The 25825-nt window shown below is 34.0% G+C and overlaps 1 protein-coding gene across 41 annotated transcripts in view; it reads right to left on the reverse strand.

Annotated features, from left to right (window-relative positions):
• The window catches only part of LOC106881718 (forkhead box protein P4), a 543812-nt gene that overhangs the window by 10683 nt on the left and 507304 nt on the right, over positions 1-25825 (reverse strand). For 21 of the 41 annotated variants that reach the window (XM_089350188.1, XM_089350200.1, XM_089350177.1 and 18 more), the window contains one exon: positions 9391-9548. In XM_089350188.1, coding sequence (XP_089206314.1) covers positions 9391-9548 — 158 coding nt within the window. Of the gene's footprint in view, positions 1-9390; positions 9549-16506; positions 16629-25825 lie in introns of all 41 variants that reach the window. The other 20 variants (XM_089350182.1, XM_089350175.1, XM_089350185.1 and 17 more) reach the window with 1 other exon arrangement.

Below are 25825 nucleotides of genomic sequence, written 5' to 3' on the forward strand. Positions count from 1 at the left end.
AATCTGAAGGAGCCTCTCAGGGGTGGGGAAAAAATACAAAGAAACAGATGCAGGCGTGGCTGTGTGGCTAAGAGGCTTGTTTCCCAATTATGTGGTCTCAGGTTCAGTACCACTGTGGGACAACTCGGGCAAGTGTCTTCCACAAAGCCCCAGGCTGAACAAACTTGACATTATATGAATGTAAACAAGCATTGTTGTCATTCAAGTATCAATATTCCATGAAAATCTTCCATGAAAAACTTGTGTGGCTATGGGGGAAAATATTACCTTGCCTGGAAACAAGTAAGGCTTGGAGATATAAAAGGCATTAGGATGCAGAAAATCTGCCTCAAAAAGTTGTCTGACCCATGCATGGATGGGGAAGAGGATTGATAAAAGATGATTATGTATATCTGACAACCATCCTGCATTAAGTGATAAGGAAGCCAACAGGGAAATAAAGACCATCCCCTCGTAAATATTACACCATTCAACAAAGCCATTTACTGGGTGATAATTGAGGGTGGAGAGAGAGAAATCGTTGGTACAATGGAACACAAGTGAGGTCAATGAGTTCAGTTATCAGATTTAAAGAAGTCAGTTTACAGAAAAACCCATTGATGTTAAAGATCTAAGACAGAATTTTTCCAATTGATTATTTCTAATATAACACACATCAATGAAACTGTGATCACTACTTGACCTCCCTGTGATGTTGAGATACCATTGACTGGATGAAGATATTGAAAGTTAAGGATGAAAGTTATGAATAGAATTCAATGACAAGACTGAGGGCTGAAGTCTGTGACAGCACCAAACCAATGGACACAGTTCAGTGCATGTGCCAGGGTATCCAAGGACAGTAGCAGAGAGTTAGGTTCCAAAAGACATTACCATTTTATCTCTGACAATGGAAGTGCTCAGTCAGTCATGTAAACTCAGGAAAATAATTACAAGTGTACACCGTTTAAATATTGGCAATAAGGGGAAAACAGATATGGCTGTTTACTTATAGATTCTCCTTCTTTGTCTGTCCATTGTAGGTCGATGTTGACTATTTTTATTCAGCAATCATCTGTGGCAGGCTCACATGTGTGGGCTACAAGGACTGCTCTTCATCTGCAACAGGGAAGACATCTGCTGCAGGTGAAACTACTTAATGCAACAGCAAAGTTACGCCTCTCATGTGCATTTTCGTATTCTCTCTGTTGTTTCTCCTCAATATCTTTCGAATGAGTGTGTAACCCCAGGACTTTTAGGATGCCCTGATATAGTCACCATTTTCAAAAAGAAGTGGGATCAAGCAGAATGTGAGAACCACCAGGTCATTTCCCTGTTCGTTATTGTTGGAAGGTGCTGGTGAAAATCATTTTCAACCAGCAGATAAAAACATTCCCGAGCAAGTCTTCATCATCATCATCGTTGTTGTTGTTTAACATCTGCTTTCCATGCTGGCATGGGTTGGATGGTTTGACTGAGGACAATTTTTAGTGTTTTCTACATATCACAGCCTAAGAATTGTCAGTGGTAACAAGAAAATGACCCAAACCACAATGTTAGATATAATAAAGTTGGATGGCTTCTCTGGTCCAGAGATTTTTCGTACAGCAACAATGTCCAACTTATGCCAGAATGATAAAAAAAAAAAAAGATGGATATAAAATGATGATAGTGATCAGCGTCATTATCTTCGTGTCCAGAGGAGAAAATTTATATCAACTGAAACTGGAAAACTAAGTTATATTTTGTGTGCGTGTGTGTGCGTGTGCGTGTGTGTGTGCGTGTGTGTGTGTGTAATTCATTACACTATAAAGTGTTTTATTTGTGGTATTTTTAGCATCACACTGACAAAAGATTTAGCTGGACCAAATAGGAAATACACATGCATGCATGTCTGTATGTCTGCATATATTACACACACACACATGCACATACAGACCCATTACATACAGATATACACACACCCTCCTATTACTATATGCCCCACTTCCTAGGAAAACACAAATTTTACTATATGCTTACCTTGGTCTCCACCTGGGGCTCACTCCTACCTTACATAAATAAACCTCTCATACTACTCCATAATATGCAAAAATAACCCAAAACACTATGATGCAAGAACTAACATTCTGATTATTAGGTCATCTGTTGTTGATTACTAAATACTTTCTCATCAATAAATCAATTAAATTTCTTAGTAGTTTAAATATGACTGCAAGTATTATTTCTCTCCATTGATTCTATTGCAAAGAATGTTTTCTATGGCAAACAGTTGAGAAATTTGTCAGAACCTTATATAAAAGCAGAAATATTTCTCCATGTGGCAAGGTTCCCATTGAAATTGGACGATTTTGAATATTGATAATGCTTCGTTTAAAGAAGCGAAATAAAGACCAAATTAAGAATCTGTAAAATATATATTTATGTGCCATGAAGAGATGCGAAGTCTGATGATTCAGGAGAGACCATTCTATGAAGAATGATGTTAAAACTATTAAATTATAAATAAACTCTTTGTTGCTTTTGTGAAGGCATCATTTGTAACAAAGTTGAAAGTCAGTGTTTCATTATGGAACTATGAAAACACCAATATTTCCTCAAGATTTACTGAGACATAATATGATCAAAATAAGACAGGAATGATTTAACTTATCTAAATTAAATGATTTTAAGTTAATATAGTAAATTCATTCAGATTACTAATAAGCTAAATGTTAATAAAAAATATCCGCACACACACACATATATATATATATATATGCAGGTAAGTTATGTCTACACATTTCCCCCTACTAGTAGAAAAAAATGTTTTAATTTGTGATTCATATATTACATTAGAATTAATTTCACAAACACACACACACACCTACAAGACTAGCAAGATGTATAAAGATAGCCAAGTTTTAAAGTAAAAACTTGAAAAGATTCTCTTTGATTCTAAATACAGACTTTAATTCCTTAAATCAGAATATTTATGGAACAAGTATTTCTTCTGAAAAGTTTTAAGCTTCACTAAACATTCTAGAGAATAATAATATATATTTTCACAACTAATAAACATGAACACGAACATTAAAATATTTTCCACAATAGAATATTCAAAACATTTGTTCCACTCAAATTAATCCAGAAATTTCAATGGAGAATAACAAACATCACACCATTTGTGTTTAGGGAAAAACTATGAACAGATAAAAATCATTCACAACCGAAGAACTATTTCTATTTTCATTAGGTCATCTGATATTAACTGTTCCTTGTCAAGCTATTTTCACACGAGAGATGCTCAGTGTATGTTCTATAAATCAGCCGGTGGTGGCTACATCATACAAAACTTCACATCTTCCATATTCTTTGCACAACATCTAAAAAGACTTTTACCATCACAACCACCCTCTCTAGACACTGTTCATCATTGGTCTGTCATTCAAGATCACACTGAATAAATTGTGATACACATACATATTGATTCCATTATGTAACCCAGAGGGATGGTCAATAAAATGACAGAATTTTTTTTTTTTTTTTTTTTTTCCATAATTTAAATTTGCAATTAAAAAAAGATTTTGAATCATACCTACCTGTTCAGAGCAGAAACGTCACAAGATGTAAATGTGTATATAGTTTAAAATATTAGCAGCATCTACATTGACAGATGCATATATACTCACATGTTGATTTACGTGAGATATATATTTATATATATACATTATATACATACATATATACTCACATGTTTCATTTTTTTTATATGAAATATTTTGATATGGAATATTTCAAGGGAAACTCTAATAAGATATTTTAAACAAATGATTTTTAGATTTTATTACATTAGTTCTGCCAGCTTTTGTTTTGTTTCTCATCAGCATATGCACTGTCACACACACACACACACACACACACAAAATCACATTATAACCTGATCTTATTGTTAATAGTTATAATCTTATTAAATAAATTTACTTTTAATTTTTCACAAACTTCTTATTCAAATTTTTCATAAGAATATATAAATTATAATATATAATGCTGATTATTGTGTACTAATTACTTTCAGTAATATATTAACATATTCAACTTAGTTGTAATAGTTCAGCCAGTTTCATTTACTAGAGACTCTTTGAGTAATTATTGTTTTAATATTTGTTTGCTGTTTTTTTTTCCTTCTGGAGAAAGACATCACAATAATATTTAGCATTAATTCGGGATATATTGACAAATGAATTAAAGCAAGTAAATGAGGTATTGTTGTGAATTAGACTAATATTTCATTTGGGAAGATTTTTGGTAAGATATTTTATATTTATTATAAAGTGACAATAAAGGAGTCTTGCTTCCAGAACAACCATCAGCCTCCAAGTTGTATTCTTTGATAACTTTGTCATTTATATCTCTCATATGTTTGAACAGTTCTATACAATATCTATTTCAGCTGGTGATGACTTCAAAGGGTTTAAGAACTTTCATTTTGGAATAAAGATTGTTTGCCAACGTAACATGGCAGTCCTGGTTTAGGACGAATGTTGCTGTAATTTAGCCCCAGGAGATATCGTCTCCAGCTGGCTATACGATACGATGTGTGTCCTTTTTTTTCGAACAAGGGAATCTAGCACCCCCCCCCCCCCCCACTCAGCTCAAAACAATATCTGTGTATCACGATTTCCAGTTTATTTCCCTTCATCAGCACACAGATATTGTTTTGAGCTGAGCGGGGGTGCTAGATTTTCTTTTTCGAAAATATAAGGACACAGATCGTGTTGTATAGCCAGCTGGAGACAATGTCTCCTGGGGCTAAACTACAGCAACATTCGTCCTAAACCAGGACTGCCATGTTACGTTGGCAAACAATCTTTACTCCAAGGCACTGCTGCTGAATATCTTTCATTGTGAGATTTAAAAATAGTAATTCTCATTTTGAAAGTAACTTGGGATAATCATTAATATATTGACAGAAAATGAAAATATTTTCAAGGAGAATTGTGAAACAGATTCTCTATGGAAGACTAAAGAAATGAAGATTTTAAGAAAGTTTAACTTTTTGCATATTAATCGTTTAAAGGTAAATATATGCACATGAAGCGAAACCCTCACCTTATTCAGTTACTAATACAAACACACACACACAAACAATTCCATGGCAGAAATAAGTTTTGAAAATAGACATGTTGAATTATGTTATAAAAGGTGGGGCTTTTTTGGGGTTTTTTCCCCTTCTGAATTTCTTTTAAATGTTGGTTTATTGAAACATTTTAAATCAATTTAGAAAAAAAAGGCATCCAACAAATGCAACAAAATAAATCTAATGTGATTTATTGGAATAATGCCATTTTCCACTTTCAAAATATTCTAAAGCACAACATATTGACAAGATTAATTGTGGGATCAAGATGTGTGTGTTTCATAATTAGACAATATAACCATAATTATAATTAATAAGAAACAGGAAAGGAATTTAAAGAGAAATAGAAAGATGAAAAAGAGGGAGTTAGAAAGACAAGCATCACAAGTAATGCAGAGGTGAAGAAAATTAATTGAAAGCATGTCACTCAGACCACAACTGGTAAAACTGTTGGCAGACATTGGATTCTGGAGAGGAATTCAATGTCAGATCCAATAATAAAATGATGATGTTGGTTTTGTAAGCTAAGAAGATTAAAGAATTTGGGACAGTGGATGAAAAATACCCCCCAAAAAAAAGGAAGAACAATACCATCAGAGAATGGTTTAGAAATGTTGATTCAGTGGAGAATATTTAAGGATGACAAAGATATTGAGGAAGGGATTCTTTTGTGCGTAAAGTTAAAGAGGAAGATGACAAAAGTTCATTTAAAAGATGCATATTTTCAATTCCTGGTTCACGATGTACACAAACAAATCTTGTGAAAGTCATCGATCTTTAAAACAAAAATCCTGCAGAAAGGTTGAAGAATGTCTAACATTTAAAAGGGATTTGTAACTCTTTGTATAACAGGGCTTTGAAATTCTATCACCTTGTATAACAAGAGTTTGTAACTTTTTGTGTAATGGGGCTTTATAAGTCTTCACTTTTGTAGATAATAATGCCACCAATCTCTAAGATGGGCCCTTTATTTTGAGAACATGAATGTAGACATGAATATCGATAGTATATACAGAAATATTCTAATGGTTATCCACACATAAACACATACATACAAAGACATGTATATATGCTTATATGTATAGCTGTAATGTGAATGAGTAAAAGAGGATGAAAAGAAGAAAAATAATGGGAGGAAAAAAGATTTAATTAAAATGTTAGTGCTTTAATAGATTTCTTCTGGTGGATTCTTTGACAATTCAATTTACCAATATGTGAAGCTGAAGTGATATTAGGCTCGATAGAAAGATTAATGTAAAGCAAGAAGTAAATAAATAAATAAAAATGATATTTTCTTTGTGAGTTTCTGATAACAAAATATAAAGGAATTAGTGATTTACTTTGATAGTTCCTCAACTATAAGAGTGGAAGTAATTACCAAAGTAATTACACTTGCTAAGACTCAATTACAATAGAACCTGATGGAACAAACCAAACTATAGCAGTAATAGGTAGTTTGGAGATTACAAGAGACAAGAACTGCACTGTTGCAACTCAATCCACCACTCGTGAACAGTTTGTTGTCAGCTGCTCTGTAGTGGAGGCAGCTGAGAAACAGTGGTAAAGGCAGTGTTGCAGTGTGGGATAATGTTTAATGGAATAAATCATAAACCAACACCTTACACACAGATATCGATATACAGCAATTTAATCTCACTTGTTTAATATTTCTCACACGATACATTTTCAGATAACTGCAACAGTAACCAACTAACCCCCCCCCCCCACCTCATTGTAATGTTTGTTGTTATTGTTGGTGGGGCGGTGATGTTGTATAATTAAAATAATTCTAGATATAAAGTAGAAAAATAGGTACCACAGGAAATTAGAAAATAATTTCATCAAATGAAAAGGTACTCAGTAAATAAATGCTTATTTGATAACAACAAATTTAATTTTCCACAACTTAAAATGATTTTCCTTCTTTGGCCATTTTTTAAATTTTTATATTAACATTTCTAATTCAATGAGCTGGAAAATTCTAACATATTTTCATTTGAAAGGAAATCTTCAGCATTGGTGAATATAATACCATCATGAGGCATCTAACAGAATAATACAAGCAAACATTTCTCCAAAACCCAAATATAAAAGAAAATAATGCTACCAATATCAAAAATGTCCTCAATTTTTCATTTGTTTTTTGTTTTTTTTTATGGTGGTGGCCTCTTCAAAGGAAGAGTCCCTCCCATAAACTGTAGTAGAATTTCTCAGGTGCACTTATTGCAACAGTACACATCTTTTTTTATCAGCTGCAGAGTGGTTCTTAGAAGCTAGATGATTCCACACTACATACAGTATACACAAGGAATATAGCAGATACTGCTAAACTACATACAGTATTTATATAGAATCATATTTTGTTAGTTTTACTTTGGGAATAGTTTCAAACAAATTCAGTTTTGAAAGTAAATTAATGAAAATACATACAAAGTAAAGAACTCGGCAATAACAACAGGAACTGTAATGTAGTTAGTAAGAGGAACTATACTATGGCTAATAACAGGAACTACACTATAGCTAATAAGAGGGCTATATTACAGCTAATTAAAGGAAGTCTACTACAGCTATTAAGAGGACGATACAAAAGGAAGTCTCCAATAATTAATATGATCTATATTAGACATAAAATGAAGAACTATCCCATAGCTATTAAGTGGAACTATATTGTAGTTAATAAGAAGATCATATTATATAGCTAATAATGGGTATAGAAGGAACTATAGTATAGCTAAAAGGAGAATGTCTACTGAAGCCGATAACAGGTATTTCACTGAGTAAGGTTTAAATATATTTAAGAACATGAAGAACAGAACCGGTCCTAAGTAAACACTAATTTAAAAAAAACTGTTAATGGTAAAAGGGACAATATCCAATGGTGGAAAAAGAAAAAAAGCAAGGATTTCTTCAAAGTTATAGGAGGAAATTGCCAAAAATGTAGAATAGTAGGGTATTTGTGACCCAAGGCTAAAATAACTAGATATATTTAATCCTACACTCATTCTATAGACATCTTTCTACAAACAAATTTTAAACACTTAAAAGCAGTGCTCCAGCATGGCAGCAGTAAATTACTGAAACAAGCAAATGAACTGCAATGTCTAGTTTCAATTTAAATTTCATTCACTGACAAAGTGATTTAAAAGTAAATATTTATAAAACTTTAATTATTTTGGTACATTATTAATTCAAAATTACTTCATTGAATAATTATATGAAAGAAATTTCTAAAAAGTCATCAATAATATTTGGCCAGAAAAACGGTGATTATTTCCTAGAAATATCTTCAAGGAGGTTTACACATAGAACTGTTGCTGAGATGAGATATACTAACATCAGAAAATATAACAGATAAATTTATAGTTGGTATAGCTTATCTGACACATCTCTGCATGGTTTCTATGAACTCTGTTTTATTCAGAAGTCAGCAACATGAGGCTATGGCAGTCCCAGGTACCATGCCTTAAGATTGATCCTGCTAGCTTATGGCTAAGAATAAACTTGGCTATACAATCTCTAGCATGCCACCACAAACACACCGAAACACAAATCACATCTGCAAATTTATGAGAGATCTTTTTGATGGTTAAATAGAATCAAACAAATCCAAATGGAATCATCTAAATAAAAACCCTGGATATCAGAATTAGTTTCATGTCTTTAATACATAACAGTTATGTTTAGAAATATTGAGAATCATTGAAATAGTTGATTAAAGTTGGATATCTAAAGAATCATAACAGAACACAGAATATTTCAGATCTTAGCAACAACCTCAAGAAGTTTGTGTGGAATTATAAATTTGTAGCACTAATTATTCAATCATTATTCTCTTAGTTGATTCTTTTTTTTAACTAATGAAACTCTGTCATTTGACTAATTGCAAAATATCTATTAAACTAAAATTATGAAAATTTCAAAATTCCCCACTAAAATGAATGGTAAAAAAAAAAAAAGTTGGTCATCTTGAGCCAAGGGTCAAAAATATCTGAGAAAGATTAAAAATCTATTGGGAGGGGTGGGGGTAGTGAGAGGAGTGAGTATAGAGAATACAGTGGAAGGGGAGAATCAGCCAAATATTAAAGGTGAGTTGAAAAACGGGGAGAGAAAGAATGAAGTAAAATAGGGAGGAAGAAAAAGGGTGAAGAACTAATATCAGAGTTAAATCATCAACGTGATGAAAAAGAAGAGGAAAGAAAGTGGAGAATCTCAATGATGGGTGGGGGGAGGGGATAACATGACAGAATTAATTGGTTTGTGAGGAGGAGAGAAAAGAACCAGTTAGTGCTTACTGTGCAGCAGTGTCACTTTCGTGATATTTTCGGGGTCGTCCACGAGTCAGATGGCGGCGCCTAACGAACTCAAAGTCATCCACCATCCAAAACGATCCAAAATCATCCTCATATCTTACAAAACATTTATGCAGGGACAAATTGGTGCGAATAGCATTCTGTGCAGCAAGAGAAGAAAAATGGGAAAGAAGACAGCAGATGGCGTTAGCAGCAGGGCAGAAAATGTATATAGAGAGGGAATATATAGTAGCCAAGCCCATGAAAAAGTCTTCAGTTTGTAGAGAAATTTTCGTTGGTCATGCATATAAGATACTCAAACCATTTGGTTTAATACTTTATCATGTATTTTGTTAATATATGTGTAATGAAAAAAATAAATGAAAAACAAATTAAAACAAAGAATAATATCATCCACAGACTGAGAGCAAAAATACCAGGGAGTTTACATAAACACATACACAAATCCACTTGCAGACAAATCCTGATGCCATTAGGAAATATTTTCCAATTTCTAAAACAATTAAAAGGAAAAATTTTGCATGGAAAATTAATGCAGAAATACACTGATGAAGTGAAATGGGAGAGTTAAATAATTTCAACTGCCTATAAAAGGTAAATTTATAGTCAGTGGATTATAGCTTCCAATTTCTGAACCAGGATTTGAAATCAAATATACATTTTTCTGCAAGTTCTCTGCCTATTATTCTTGCCTGTTGCACTAGGAAATTTATGAGAGTTAACTGTAAGCTGATAGAGAGGAAAAATCCTTTGATTAACCTGATGTAAACTGGTTAGGAAGGATATAGATAAGCAACCCGAAATCAGTTCCTCCTCTTTGGTTACTTGACACCTACCCAAAGAACACACTTCATTTACTCCTTTCATTTAGGGATTGTCAATGTACAACTCTCTTACTCTTTCTTTCTCTACTAGCTACTCACAGATGAAGCTAACTAGTTACAGAAACCTGAGGATACAACTCAAAATAATTGTAACTTTGTAACAATAACGATATAAAAAAAAACACTTTTCAACTAACAATTAATATCTTCTACTCTCATTTATTTGGTGCATATCATTATAATTAGTGACCTCCAATGTTTAAACTGTTAAAATTGGATATTGTACTTAACTGTCACAGGTTAATGAAAAGGTGAGATAATAATAAAAAGATTGAGTTCACAAAAATTATTTGTCAATATCAAGCCTCCAAGTTATTCATCTCATCATCATTGTTTAACGTCCGCTTTCCATGCTGGCATGGGTTGGACGGTTTGACTGAGGACTGGCAAGCCAGGAGGCTGCACCAGGCTCCAATCTCATTTGGCAAGGTTTCTACAGCTGGATGCCCTACCTAATGCCAATCACTCCAAGAGTGTAGTGGGTGCTTTTAACACATCCCACCAGCACAAGGGCCAGTCAGGCAGCACTGGCATCAACCAAACTTGAAAAGTGCTTTTTACATGCCACCAGCACAGGAACCAGTCAGGAGGTACTGGCATCGACCACACTCGGATGGTACTTTTTATGTGCCACCAGCATGGGAGCCAGTCGGGCAACACTATCAATAATATTATAGAGAAAGGAGATAACTTTAATGATAACAGTGCAAAATTTGAGGAAATAAAGATAATGTAGATTGGAATGGATAATGTTGCTTTATAAGAGACTTGTTTCAGTCTTATCAGTCCTCCTTAGTGATTATTATTCTACTCAGCGGACAAGAAGAAATCAATAAATACATAAACAGATGGGATGTAGTGAGGCTGGTTATAAATAGTAATGATATGGTTGAGAGAAACTACATCACATGTCTTTGCATATTAAATACATGTTCAGTTTCTCATTGATTGTCTGATATAGAGAATTAAAAACACTGATTATATAGACCTGTTCATGCAACTGGTGGGCAAGAATCCCCCTCTCTCAGCATGTTTGAAATACTAAAGCAACCAAAGGAGTTGACTTGATATCAGAGAATTCAATCTTATGCAAAATAAATCAGATGTAAATTGGATTAAACACTGCCTTCTTACAACATCTGTAACAGATTAATAGATTAATCCTCTAAGCTCTGTAATCAAACCTCAGCTGTAACTTTCTTCTTATCACCTTCTAGAATCTCTAATTCAACAATTTCCCTCCGACTATTATTCTGCAATAATTAAAACTAATCACTGATATATATAGAGAGAGACAGAGAGAGATACGACCTGGGGGATCCAAGTGTAGGAAGTTGGTAAGCTTCAAGCAGTGAATGGCAGGTATAGAGAACATATGTGGAATGCGTACAATACGAAACAATAATTTATTGGTAACAAGAGTTACACATATTACATAACTATTACATTGTGAGCTTCAGTTAGCTAGGAAACTTATGTGGCTTGCATTTTACAAGTTCCACTCCCTCAATTTGTATGTATATATATATATATATATATATATATATATATACACATATGCACATACATACATACATACATACATACACATGTACATGTGTGTGTATGTGCGTGTATTCTCTTGCAACAAGACAGTAACCATATAGATCTTCTACATCAAGAAACTTGTTCAGCCTTGGCACCTTCCCTCATTTTACAGCATAAAGTTGGCCCTCCCAGGGCTCAGAGTTTTGTAAGCTATACAACAACCACCTCACTAGTGCTTGTAAAGAGTACCCAGCACATGCCATAGAGTGGTTAGCTTCAAGAAGGGCATCATGAGTTGAGAGGAATTCTTTGGGGTTGTAATAATTTACCTCTGGAAACATGGGTTTTTTTTATTCATTGTTCTTAAACAACCCTTATTCATGAACCTTTTCAGCAGATAGGTTACTCAACCTGAAGGAAAGCTTAACTAACTGGGCCCCACCTGAAAGTCATGTGCTATTTTGATTTGAGGTCATCATGTTGCACATATGATTGTGATGCCTGTGCCTGGTGAACCCTCATCAGACGAGTAGTCATGATGGGTATTTGTACCCCAGCATCACATTAATGGCAAGAATTGCTCTCTCTCTCTCTCTCTCAATAATAAAAATGATGATGATGATGATAATTTTTCTAACATAGACACAAGTGCAGAAATTGAGAGAATGGGGACAGTCAGCTAGATTGATCCCAAAACTTGAATAGTACTTTAGCTTACTGACCCTGAAAAGATGACAAGCCAAGTTGACCTCAGCGGGATTTGAACACGGAATATGAAAACTTGAAAAAATTCCACAAGATATTTTATCCAACACTCTAATGGTTTTGTTAATCCATTATTCTTAAACAATTGTTTCTGAGTAGGCACGAGGACACAGCAATCTTTGGGGGGTGGGGAGATTACTCGATATTGCTGACCCCAATACTTTATTTTATCGGCCCTGGAGAGATGAAAAACAAAGTCGAGCTCAGTGGGATTTGAACTCAGGATGTAAAAGAGTCAGAAGAAATGTAATAATACATTTTTTAATAATAACAATAATGATTTCAAATTTTGGCACAAGGCCAGCAATTCCAGGTGACGGGGTAAGCTGATTACATTCAGCAATAGGCTCAAGGCCAGAAATTTTGGGTGAGTGAGCTGGTTGATGAAATAAACCCCAGTGCGGAACTGGTACTTATTTCATCAACCCCAAAAGAAGAGAGACACAGTCAACTTTGACGGAATTTGAGCTCAGAATGTAAAAATGGATTAGATGGCACCAACCATTAGGCCAGCATGGTAATGGTTCTGCCAGCTCACCAGCTTTGCTAAATAATAACAACAACAATAATAATAATAAGAAGAAGAATTTGGAGCATGAGAACGGTAAAGGTCATGCCTATAATAATTGGTGTGTTGGGAAGCAGAGATGTAGGCAAATGGCTGAAGGAGATTGAAATAGAATGCCCAGTAGAGCTCCTACAGAAAGTTTGCCTCTTAGGGACAACAAGGATTATCAGGAGAGTTCCAAGCACTTGAAGAACTGCCAAAAATGTGTGGATACCTAAGGCTACTGGTAGCAACTTGCTACCTACATAAACCCTACCAGGAATAGGACCAGACCTGAGCTTTGTTTCAATAATAATAATTTCAAAACCTAACTCTCAAATTTCTGGCCTTGTGCCAGAAATTTGAGAGTGAGAGTGAATACCACCAATGCCAGTGATTGACTGCTACTTATTTTATTCACCCTTGAGGGATGAAAGATAAAGTTAATCGCAATGAGATATGATCTCAGAATATAAAAACTCAGAAAAATGCTCCAAGGCATTTCGTCTGATACCTTAACGATTTTGTCATTACAATGAGGACAATGACAAAAATAATTTGGCAAAATCATTAAAGCATTGGGAAAACTGCTTTGTGGTATTCCAATGTTCTTCACATTTTGAGTTCAAATCACACCAGCATCAACTTTGCCTTTCATTCTTTCGATAAAGTAGCAGTCAAGTCTAGATTTGACAGTGTTGACAGCACACCCTCCCCCTCAAAACTTACAAACCCAGTGTCTAAATCAAGAATCATTATTAATGACACAAAGGTTGTTGGTAGTTTGAATTTATGAGGTTTACTTTTTTTAATTCTGTTCTAAAATGTGAAGTTTTGAAACCAACTAAATTGATACTCAAAGGAAATGGTGTCTTTCATTTTCTAACTCTATGTGCCAGATGTGACTGTCTGGTTAAGAAGTTCACTTCCCAATCACATTGTTCCAAGTTCAGTCCCACTGCATGACACCTTGGGCAAGTGCATCTTCTACAATAGACCCAGGCCAACTAAGGCCTTGGGAGTTAATTTGGTAGATGGAAACTGAAAGAAGCACACTATATCATCATTTAACATTCATTTTTCCATGCTGGCTCATAACCTGTTTAGACTCATAACTGGTTACGACTCTCCTACACTAAAATGGCTGATGAGTTTAGAGAAAAATAAAGTTTAATTGTAATGACTGGAGATTAATAGTTGAAGGAAAATTGTAAACTGGATTCAAGAGGTGTGTAATGGGTGGGAGATGAAGAATAAGAAGATTAATCTACAGAGATGCTGCAAGAAGGAAAAATTTAATTAAAAGGGGTCAGGGAAAAAATAATAAATATTTAGAAGAAGAGAAAGAGTGAAAGCCATTTGGAAGTAGGCCTGTGGTTATAAAGGATTGCCGGAGGAAAGTCTAACAGACTTTCTTTCAATGTAGCCTCACGTGTGCTTGAAACTAGTCAGATTAGAATACCATTTTTGTAAGATATCTAAAATGTTGTTGGTTTGGAGTTGACCTGCAAAAATTTCTGGCTTTGTGCCTGTAGTCGAAAGGATTATCATTGCTGCTGTTGTTACTATTATTATTATTATTATTATTATTATTATCAAGGTGGTGAGCTGGCAGAAATGTTAGCACCCTGGGCAAAATGCCTAGCAGCATTTTGTCTGTTCTTATGTTTGGGAGTTCAAATTTCACCCTGGCCAACTTTGCCATTCATCCTTTTGGGGTTGATGAAATACTGGGGTCACTGTAATCAGCTAGTCCCCCACTCCAAATTTCAGGCCTTGTGCCTATAGTAGAAAGGATTATTATTATTATCATTATTGTTGTTATTATTATTATTATTATTATTATTATTATTATTATTATTGGCATTATTATCTATTATTATGGCTGCTGATATCAATGTTGTTAGTGACAAGGTTGAAAAGCATGAGGACAGATGCACTCCTCTTTGGTAGAGGCCTCATCGACTTTTCCAAGTTTCACTTGGAAAGAAAAGTGAGGGTAGAGAAGTGCGGGTCCTTGAGTGAATTTACTGAAAGGTGGATGGAAGTTGTGAAAATGGCAAGAGGGGATGGCATTTCTTCAATTCCAATTCCCCTTCACCGACCTGTGAGTTGGAGAAGGTGCTTGCCCTTGGTGTTCAAGGAGATCTTGGATGGTGGGGTTCCTCAATTTTCCCTAGAAGTCTTCCTGTATCAGGAGGATCACATCACTATCATCTTTTTTTTTCCCCTTCCTACTGTATATTACCTTCCTTTGTTTATTGTATGCCATGTATACTTTACACTTCGTTTTCTTTAATCATTCCGTTATATGTAAACCTCAACACTTGATGTCTGTCTTTCTATTGCCACGCCTCATCCTTCACCCTGGTGGCAAATAAAATAAATCATTATTATTATCATTGATATTAATGTTAATATTTACTTGGTTCCTATAAAAAACTGTCCGAGAGAAAGATTGAAAGATTTAAACATAGTGGCAACAAGCACCAGATAAAGGAAGTGCCTCCCCCCCCACACACACACGCAAGCCATTGGTTGTAATTGGTAGAAGACAAAAAGAAACCTTGAGGCAAATACAAAATTATTTAGCATCAAAACTACTGGAAAAGAAGACAATGCAGGAAATTTATGTAATTCTGTAAGACTTTCTAAATATTTACTTGGAAGAAAATTAAGACATAAATGAATCGACAGACAAGTATGTATGAACATACACACACACACACATATATATATACATATACACATACATACACATTTACTCACACATACAAACAGTATATAAACATACATGAATTCATACTCATATAAACTCTCACATGTAAAATGAAAAGAAAAAAAAACTTTCTAAAAGAAATTAACTTAAGAAAAAGACAAAAATAAATAATTTAAAAAAATTTATATGAAATATTTAAGAGAAAAACGTTAAAAATGTTTTCTTTTCTTTTTGCAATAATTGAAGTAATGTGGTGAGGTTAACAAAGACTGAACTTTTTTCTGAGCTACAGAGTTAGTGGGGCAGAGGAAGGGGAAGAATAGTTAAATTTCAAAAATAGTAAGAAAAAAAGAAAAAACAACCAAGAAAATATTCTGCCACAAGGTCAGATTTCACAAGCTTGGCGAACCACATCAACATCTCACAAAGGGGAAAAGATATATATATATGTATATATACATTCACATATATACATATATATGCGATGATGAAGAAAGAAAGTGAGAAAGAGAAGGAGAGAGAGAGAGAGAGAAAGAGGTTAATGTTAATTCTTTCATCATTTTCTCTTTTTTTTTTTTCTTTTGTGAGTTTTTGCTTTTGGTAAAGTTTTGTAAAAAAAATGACAACAATCAAGCAAACAAAAAAAAAAAACATACCCACTCAGTTTTTGTGGTCTCCGTTTGTAGAACTCTACCTCGTCGACGGTCCATACAGCCCCCTTAACATTCTCAACTCGCATAAAACATTTGTGAAGACTAAGGTTGTGGCGCACGGCATTCTAAGCAGAGAACACATAACATCCACTTTACTACGAGATCTACTGAAATAATAACAACTAAAAACTTTGAAAAATAAAATGAAAAAAAATAGTAACACAAGCAGAGTTTAAGCTGGTTGAGCAGGCTGTCGTCCTAATACGGTATTTAAGGGGGAAGTGGTCCCTTTTATTTAGATGTTCAGGAGAGAGATTCTTTGGTTCAAGTAAAAGACAAATGATAATCATGTAGCCTGGTGTATTACTGGTATTTAATGTATTGGACCAGGTCGACCTCAGCAAGATTTGAGCTCAAAATGCTATGTTACTTTATTAGAATCATAGTCTGACCATCTTCACTGTTCTTTACTTCAATTATAACAGAACACTTTCTGGCTCAGACTGTTTGGTAGCTAAAACCAGGAATGACCAAAGAACCATACAAATTAATTCCTTCAGATAAATATTTGGAAATTTTGAAATATAACAATTGAAATCTTGAGAAGAATAAATTTTATGAATCTGCAAATTGGTTTGATTTGATGTTTAGATTAATAACTGGTGGAGTAAGTGAAGTGGCTTTGAAATTCTACCTTTATTTGACAAGAAAATGAACCCATTTCCTTTCAGTTCATTTCTTGCTGTCAAATATAAACTTTAACAAAAAAGAATATTTACTAGATTCAAGTCCCATAAAACTTTCGGCAATAAAATCAAATAAAGGTAAAATGCATTTTTACAGATTTGCACATATATTTTCTCTATTATATGTATCACATCTCTCTCTGTCTCACTCACACCCACCCACACAAACTCTTTAGATAATTTACAATGACATCTCAGAAACATCTTAAAGGTGATGAGCTAACATGCTCATATGCACATACAAAATGTGTGTGTGTGTGTGTGTGTGTGTGTGTGTGCATGTGTGTGTGTGTGTGTGTGTGTGTGTGTGCGTGCATATATAAATACACACATACCATACATGCCTTCAATAGACACTCTGTCATTAGTTTTTGCAACAACTTAAACTCTGCTCAGGGATTTTAATCATGAAACATGCACAGTCAAAAAGAAAAAAAAAAAAGAAATTTATTAAAAAGCCGAACTTACATACACACAAAAAAAAAAATAATAATAATGATAATAATAATAATAATAATAATAATAATAATAATAATAATAATAATAAATGAATTGATAGCTTCACTTTACCAGTGGTTACTAAATGCTGGTCTAATGATATCGACTGTAGAAAAAATATAAAGATTGCTGTTTTGTTTTTAGGTAGGAAAATACTGAGGTTGTGTACCAGAGGGAAGACACAGAGAACAGTTAATTACTGGTATATTGAAGGTACTGCATGAATATCACAAACTCACATTTATTTTGATAAACAAATGTATAAGACACAAACACAAAGAGAGACACACACACATATAGAGAGGGGGAAGGAGAGAGAGGAAGGTAATTCTAGGCATACAAAGAGATACAAATACACAATAATGTATTACATCATCACCATCACCATCATCATCACTGTTTTTCATCCACTTTTTCCATAATGGCATAAGTTGGACAAAGTGTTACAGCTCAAAGAATGGTGACCACTTGTCCAACCTACACCACCAAGTGTGTATGTGCGCGTGTGTGTGTGTGTGTGTGTGTGTGTGTGTGTGTGTGTGTGTGTGTGTGCAGGCATGGTTGTGTGGTTAAGATGTTTGCTTTCCAACCACATAGTTCCGGGTTCAGTTCAACTATGAGGTACCTTGGGCAAGTGTCTTCTATTATAACCATAAGCCCCAAGCCTTGGAAATTGATTTCATAGGCAGAAACTGAAAGAAGACCATCATGTGTGTGTATGTGTATGTGTATGTGTGTGTGTGTGTGTGTGTGTGAACATCTGCTTGTTTCATGTCTTCAAAGCCAATAGATTAAGAGGTCCCTTTCTTAAAAACCAGATAAGGGTTAGCAATAGGAAGGGCACCTCACTCTAAAACAACGTCACAACAACACATTTGTCTAATCCATGCAAAACAATCAACTATAGACGTAACATTTAATCATTAGTGTAATGAGGCACTATGGTCTTCTGGGTGTGCCACTTCGGACAATGATGGTGGTGGTTGTGATGATGATGACTGTGATGATGTGAGAGGAAAGCTGACAGAAGACTGGAGATCTTTGGCATTAAACTAAAAGAATGATTTATGAAGCATAATTTCGTTTTTTTGTTTTAAATGGATGTGACTTTAGTGTTTGGACTACATTCCAGACTATGACAAATTGACATTTTAGGTAACTACGGACAATAAAAGGATTCTCTCAGACTTTATCTCAGAATCATGGTCAAGAAATGTTTTTGGTTAAAACAAAGAATAAAATTATAAAATAAAGAATGGTGTCAAAGGGTGATAGATTCAATATTGTATTTCATTCTGACGTCAATCATAATAAAAGTTCCAGGGAATGAAACCAGGATGGAGCCTTAAGAGAGGTTCTATATGACAAACTTAAAATATTGGTTTCAAATTTTTGCACAAGACCAGCAACCTCAAGGTAGAAGATGTGGGAATTACATTGACCCCCCCCCCCCCCCAGCATCCGAAAGGATGAAAGACAAAGTTAATTTCAGTAGAATTTGAACTCAGAACATACAGATGAATGAAATTCCACTAAGCATTTTGCCAAACATTATAATGATTCTGCAGACTCCCCATCTTGTAAGACTTAAAATATCAAACTACTGTAAGAGTCTGGTAGATAACAACGCAACTGGCATGCCACTGAAGATGTTTAGACTTATAATGCCATTCTTTTTGGAAATAATGTTTATTAATTTCACCCAAACAGGACTGATTTTAGGGTATGATAAGAGACAGCTTTTATTTCTATAGCCAGAAAATGTAAAAATACATTCCAAATGCGGAGGGGTGGGACCCTCACTCAGACCCCTGATCCATTAGAAATATCAGAAAAATCTCACTCAACTTATATTCAATCATGTTAAATAAAGGTAACACTGAATACTGCATTTCTTGATATGCAATAGGATGGGATGGTCACTCACTTGGACTAAACAATAACACCAAAAGCAACTGCATTAGAGAAAGGAAACTAATTTCACCATCCATGTATAGGTGAGGTCAGAGATTATGTGTAGTGGTCATGTTTAGACTCAGAACTCTGACAAGAAACTCTTCCATGTTTAATGGAATTAAATAAACCATATAACAACAATGTCGTTAATAATATCTCTGGTAAGAATTACATGGAATTACATGAATTGTAGAAGAACAAGGATGGAGCAGAAGTTAGAAATATGGTTTCTCAAGCCTGTGGGAGACAAGAGCTCCTACAAAAGAGTAAACAATGTTTTAAGGCTGTGTAACATTGAAGAATTCCCGCAAAAATAGCAATTATTCTGATGGGATGGGACTTAATTAAGAATTCTAATTTTCATAAAAGAAAAATGTGAATGGAAAGAAGATGGCACAAAAGTAAAAGATGGAAGATTGCAAAGGAAATTTGTGAGTAAAACAAATAGGATTTTGAAGAGAAATATGAAGACAAATCAGAAGCATTGGTTAGAATTATGAAATATAAAATACAGTGATTGCTAACAATGTCAAGCACAGGTAACACAACACAAGATGGGCAAGGTAACAGATAAAAAACAAAAAATAACAGAAAAAAATTGACAATGATTTGTATAAGGTATATGACAATTTAATTATTTTTGTTTTCAATTTTTTTTTTTGTCTTTTTTTACAGCATCTTTATATTTTTCCTGGATGAAATGCTGAGCTATTCAGCCAGTCAACCTAACAGCACTACAATTCTGTAGAATCAGTTCCTATTATTGCACAGAATTCCAAAAACTATAAAACCAACCTGATTAAATATATCAAAAAAAAATTTTTTTTTATATATAAAGCTTGATTCTAGAATATATTTTCATATTTGTAATATTTGAAAGACCATTAGTAACATGAAGACTACAATAATAATCTTGTAGATGAAAATATGAGATTGTTCAATATAATTAGACTTTTAGCTGTGAGAGATGTTTTTAGATTGGTTTCGTGAGAGAGAGATGGGGGAGGGCCCAAGGCCCCCTGAGGATGCCTGAAAGCACTAACATCTGATGTCATCGTTAACTTTTTATTGAACAGCTGAAAGCTGATGACTCCAGAAAATGTTGGACACAGAAGGAATTTCAGAGGGGGACATTCTAGAGAAGGAATTGGTAAAGTAGTTGATGTGAGTGGGGTGGAGAGAGTATGGGGGATGAGAAGAAGAAACTAAATCAGGATTACGTGACTTGAAGCAGGATAATACCAACCTACTCTAAGGAGCAGAGGCCACGGTAGTAGTGGTAGAAAAGGTAGGGGGAGGAGATACAGCATGTCTGTATGTCAAAGGATGGAAAGTGGCTCCATTGTAATTAGTTTGGAGGGCTTTCTTTAGCAGCAGTCTAGGATGTCTCTGTGTCTAGTATCAGCACCAATCCAGACAAAAAAGAGCAGGATTCCGTTGGGGTTATCACTTGAGGTTGTAGAGAATTAGTCATTAGTGGAACAATGAAACATCCTCTGACAGCTCTGAAGACAATGTCCAAACTCTGTGGAACACTCTTTGGCCTTGTTGGGAGGTCTTGGCATTTGTAGTAATGGTGAGGGTTCCAGATGTGAGTTGTTCATGTTTAGAAAGGGTCGGGTATAATAGTTTTTTATTGATATGAGCAGTACTTGTGTCTTTGTCCAGTTTTATTGATATTTGGGACCACCAGCACCACCGCCATCATTGTTGGGTGAATATTGAAGTGTTTCAAAAATTTATGAAAGTACTGTAAAGTGCTCAGTTCTTAATGAAGCACCTACCCTACCTTGTTTTAAATCCCACATAGAAATATTCCATCAAAACTCTTCAGAAATTCATAAACCTAACAAGTTTAAATTTACTGACCGAAGAAAGCTGAAGCTTTATATGTATCTAGAATTCAAATGCTAAAAGTTTTCCCTTCCACACAAACCAGACATTTGTATCTTATTCAGTAATGTTAAATCAATATTGTATTTTTATTGGAACAGAAAACAGCGTCTGATAGACAAAACATTGAACATGAAAAAATGTTGAAATATGATATTACTGTAACATATTTGTTGTTCTGATTTAAGAATAGTTTACAGTTGATGGAAGTCTGTGCATTTCTAGGTCTGTCACAGAACTACTAAGAGAATACATTAAACTACGCAAATAAACAAAAAAAAAAAAAACTGATCCCAGTTTTGGATTTGTAAACATGATCCCATGGCTGTGGTAATGCTGCCAATTAGTCCATGCAAAAGCAGTTCTGACTACAGTATGCAGGACACTAGGAAAGAGAAGCACTGATAGATCTACAGATACTCTCTAAATAAAAGCAGTAGCCACTGCCTACCATCACTAATAATAAACTAGGACTATATTTACAGGGATATCACACAGAACCTGTAGTCTTCAAGACCACTTTGATAACAATAACCGGATTTTTTAAAAATCCAAACAACTTATGATTTTATAAACCGACTTAAGAGGATTTCCCAATCCCACTTTAGGAAAAAAAAAAATATTTTGAAATAAGCAACAAGAATAAAAATTGTTATAAATTATAAATCTGAAAGAAATTCATTAATATTGCAAATAGACATAAACGAAAACATATTTAGGGAAGAGAAACAATGTTTGCGTAGGGAGACATATAAGAGAAAAAAACATGTGTAGATTTGTGTGTGTGTGTGTGTGTGTGTGTGAAGAAAGATAATAGACAGTGAGAGAGGAGAGAGAGAAAGAAAGAGAGAGAGAGTTTAAATGTGCTGTAAAATATAAAATATAATATACACAGTGAGAGACAGAGGGATAAATATTCAATGAGTGAGGAATTAATTCAACAACATTAAAACAAAGAAAGAAAAAAAAATCAATCACAACAAAAAATACATTGATTTGTTAGTTTTTAAAATTTGAACAGACAGCTTCAATAAACAACATTTCTTAAGAGATAGATTTTATATTACAGATTTGTAACAGAACCAGTTGAAAGATTAACAGCAACAAAATAATAATAATAATAATAATAATCCTTTCAACTATAGACACAAGGCCTGAAATTTTAGGAATGGGGGCTAGTCAATTACATAGACCCCAGCACCCAACTGGTACTGATTTCATCAACCCTGAGAGGATGAAAGGCAAAGTCAACCTCAGAATTTAGGGCCAGAAGAAATACTGCTAAGTACATTGTCTGCCAACTTTTCACCTTCAATAATAATAATGATACTTTAGAAACAAGGACAGGGGGAAGACCTATAGTTGCTTCAATCAAGGACAATATGGAACTGGTTTGACATTTTATAGACTTGGAAAAGATGAAAAGGAATTTAACTTGGATCAGTTTTGGGCTGAGGATGATGTGAATAAACAGCACAAAGGATACTGATTCAATCCATTACCATTTATTCCACTTGCTGTTGTACCCTTATTCCACCCAATGTTGTACTCCACATCCACCCAACACTTGTACAGAATAGGGCATAATAAATGTTATTAATGCTAATAATAATTAGGACCAAATTGACAATCATCTATGTTTGGCACAAACCAAAAATTTATATAGTATGGTTCCCTTGATTGAATGGATCAGTGTTCCATTGGTATTTATTTTATTATCTCTTGGATGCTGAAAGGTTAAATACACCCCCAGCAGGATCTAAACTTAAATACCAGTGGTAAGAAATTTTCAAACTATTTTGGATAGGAATTTACAGTTTCCCATGTCTTACCTCTTCACTTCCATAAAATATTGAGTGCTTACTTACTGAGTCAATGTAGGTTTCCTGTCATATAAATCTGTGAATCATTTCAATTTATGATATTGAGCTATTTCCATTTCATTGCTTTAAATGAATGGAAACAGAATAGAAAAGAGGGAAATCTTTAGTCTTGCTGGGAACAAGATACTCTCTCTAGTGTTGGTGCCATGGTAAAATGTGACGAGTACATTCTGTAAAAGGGTTGCTTTTAAGAAGGGCATCCAGCTGTGAGAACTATGCTAAAAATGAAACATTTGAACAAAACATAATCCCCAAACTGTCTAGGGCAGTTAGCTTCTAATAGAATCTGGCTTAGACAGTAATCACCTGTTTGATACCAGCATGGACAGCACACAGATGATGATGATGATGGTGATTTCTGTATAAACCCAGGTGATCTGTAAGGCCACCCATCTTTATTATTATTATTATTATTATTATTATTATGTTGTATGTCACTTTAATAACTTTAACTATGGGACACAAATGAAGACATAATAAAAACGTTAGACAGAGTCAAACACTGGTTAAAGATATAAATTTATGCATTAAAATAGAAATAAGATCTATTAAACATAGAATATCCACTGATCCTGTGGATCACTGGAATCCCAATTTCACTTACTTTTATCAGATTATAGGCTAATCCACAACTATTTTAATTCTATTACTAATTTCTAATAGTTGGGTGACTGAAGTAAGCAAGCAATGAGAAAATATGTTTTATATCCAAAGTCTAATGAAAACACCAGCAGGACACTTCATGACCATAAACTGGGATATTCTATCTACAAATCCAAACTTAAACTGGTTAGTCCAATATCTAATTTACAATTCCAAACTTAAATTGGTTAATCTAGTATCCAATCTACAAATCCAACATTAAGTTGGCAAATCCAATATTTAATCTACAAATCCAACATTAAATTGGTTAATCTAGTATCCAATCTACAAATCCAACATTAAGTTGGCAAATCCAATATTTAATCTACAAATCCAACATTAAATTGGTTAATCCAATATTTAATCTACAAATCCAACATTAAACTGACTAATTCAATATCTAATCTACAAATACAACATTAGATTGGTTAATCCAATATTTAATCTACAAATCCAACATTAAACTGGTTAATCCAGTATCCAATCTACAAATCCAATATTAAAATAGTTAACCCAATATTTAATTGATTCACCCATTTTTCTTTAGACAGCAAATGACTTTGGTAAAGAGATGAACATCACAGACTGATATTCAACATTCACCACAAATCCGAGTCTCTTTACCCACATAAAAAAAACTCCAAACACAAAACAACATATGTGATAATTCCTAGTATATCCATGCCATAAGCAATGACAGCAGTTTTATTAACTGTAGAGAATGGCACATCTGTTCCAATGACAGATGAAACCATTAATTTTTTCCCTAAAGACTTTGTATTTTGTTACTAAAGTATTACTTAGAACTTAGGTGAAAGTCTGAAACCAATGATTTGTCAATGTGTGTGTGTGTGTGCTACCCGTGAAAACAGTTAGTAGCAAAGGTGTACAACATATAAACACTTGGCCTATGAAAATTGAACAATTTTTACTGGTTTAATGTTAGTTATGAAAATTTAATTAACAAGCATGATATTATATCTATAAAAATGTTACAATACAACTTAACAGTGAAAGATTTACACCTAATTATTATTATTATTATTATTATTATTATTTCAGTAATTCTTTTATTCCAATATTCACAGAAAAATTGTGAATTCCATAAAGATTTTTCTAATGTTTCCTATCATTATTTATCACTACATAAAGATTGTGTCCTGCTTTAAACAACAGCCACATTTTAATTTTTCTTTCACAGTTTGCCATCAGAGCAATATGACAAAACACCTCATCCTTCCACCCACTTTCATTTTACTTCAATTGTCATTCACTCTCTATCAGTTAGTCATTTCTCTCTCCCACACAACCACCCTACAATGACAGCAAATAACTTTACATTGCTAATTACTATATATTAAACCCTGTATTAAATTCAAATGTACCTACAATAGAGAACTGCTCACATATGAAATGGTAATGTTTCACACCTCTGACTGCATCAATGATGATGATGATGTGTGTGTGCGTTTTATGTTGCTATCATTATTATTGTTTTAACATCCACACATGTCAACAAAGATTAGATGTTTCTCTAACCCAACATCTCTTCAGCATCATAATCCTTGCATCTGTCTGTGAAGTTCCAATTCTCCTTCACAAGTCTTATTCACTTTACACAGCAGCAGGGTTTCTTGCAAACAAAGTATAAAGGAAAGCCATTCAATGACTGGTGGCTTAAAGCAACTGCTACATGTGTAATAC

The sequence above is a fragment of the Octopus bimaculoides genome, chromosome 4 (assembly GCF_046866305.1).
Source record: "Octopus bimaculoides isolate indiv1 chromosome 4, ASM4686630v1, whole genome shotgun sequence".
NCBI lineage: Eukaryota > Metazoa > Mollusca > Cephalopoda > Octopoda > Octopodidae > Octopus > Octopus bimaculoides.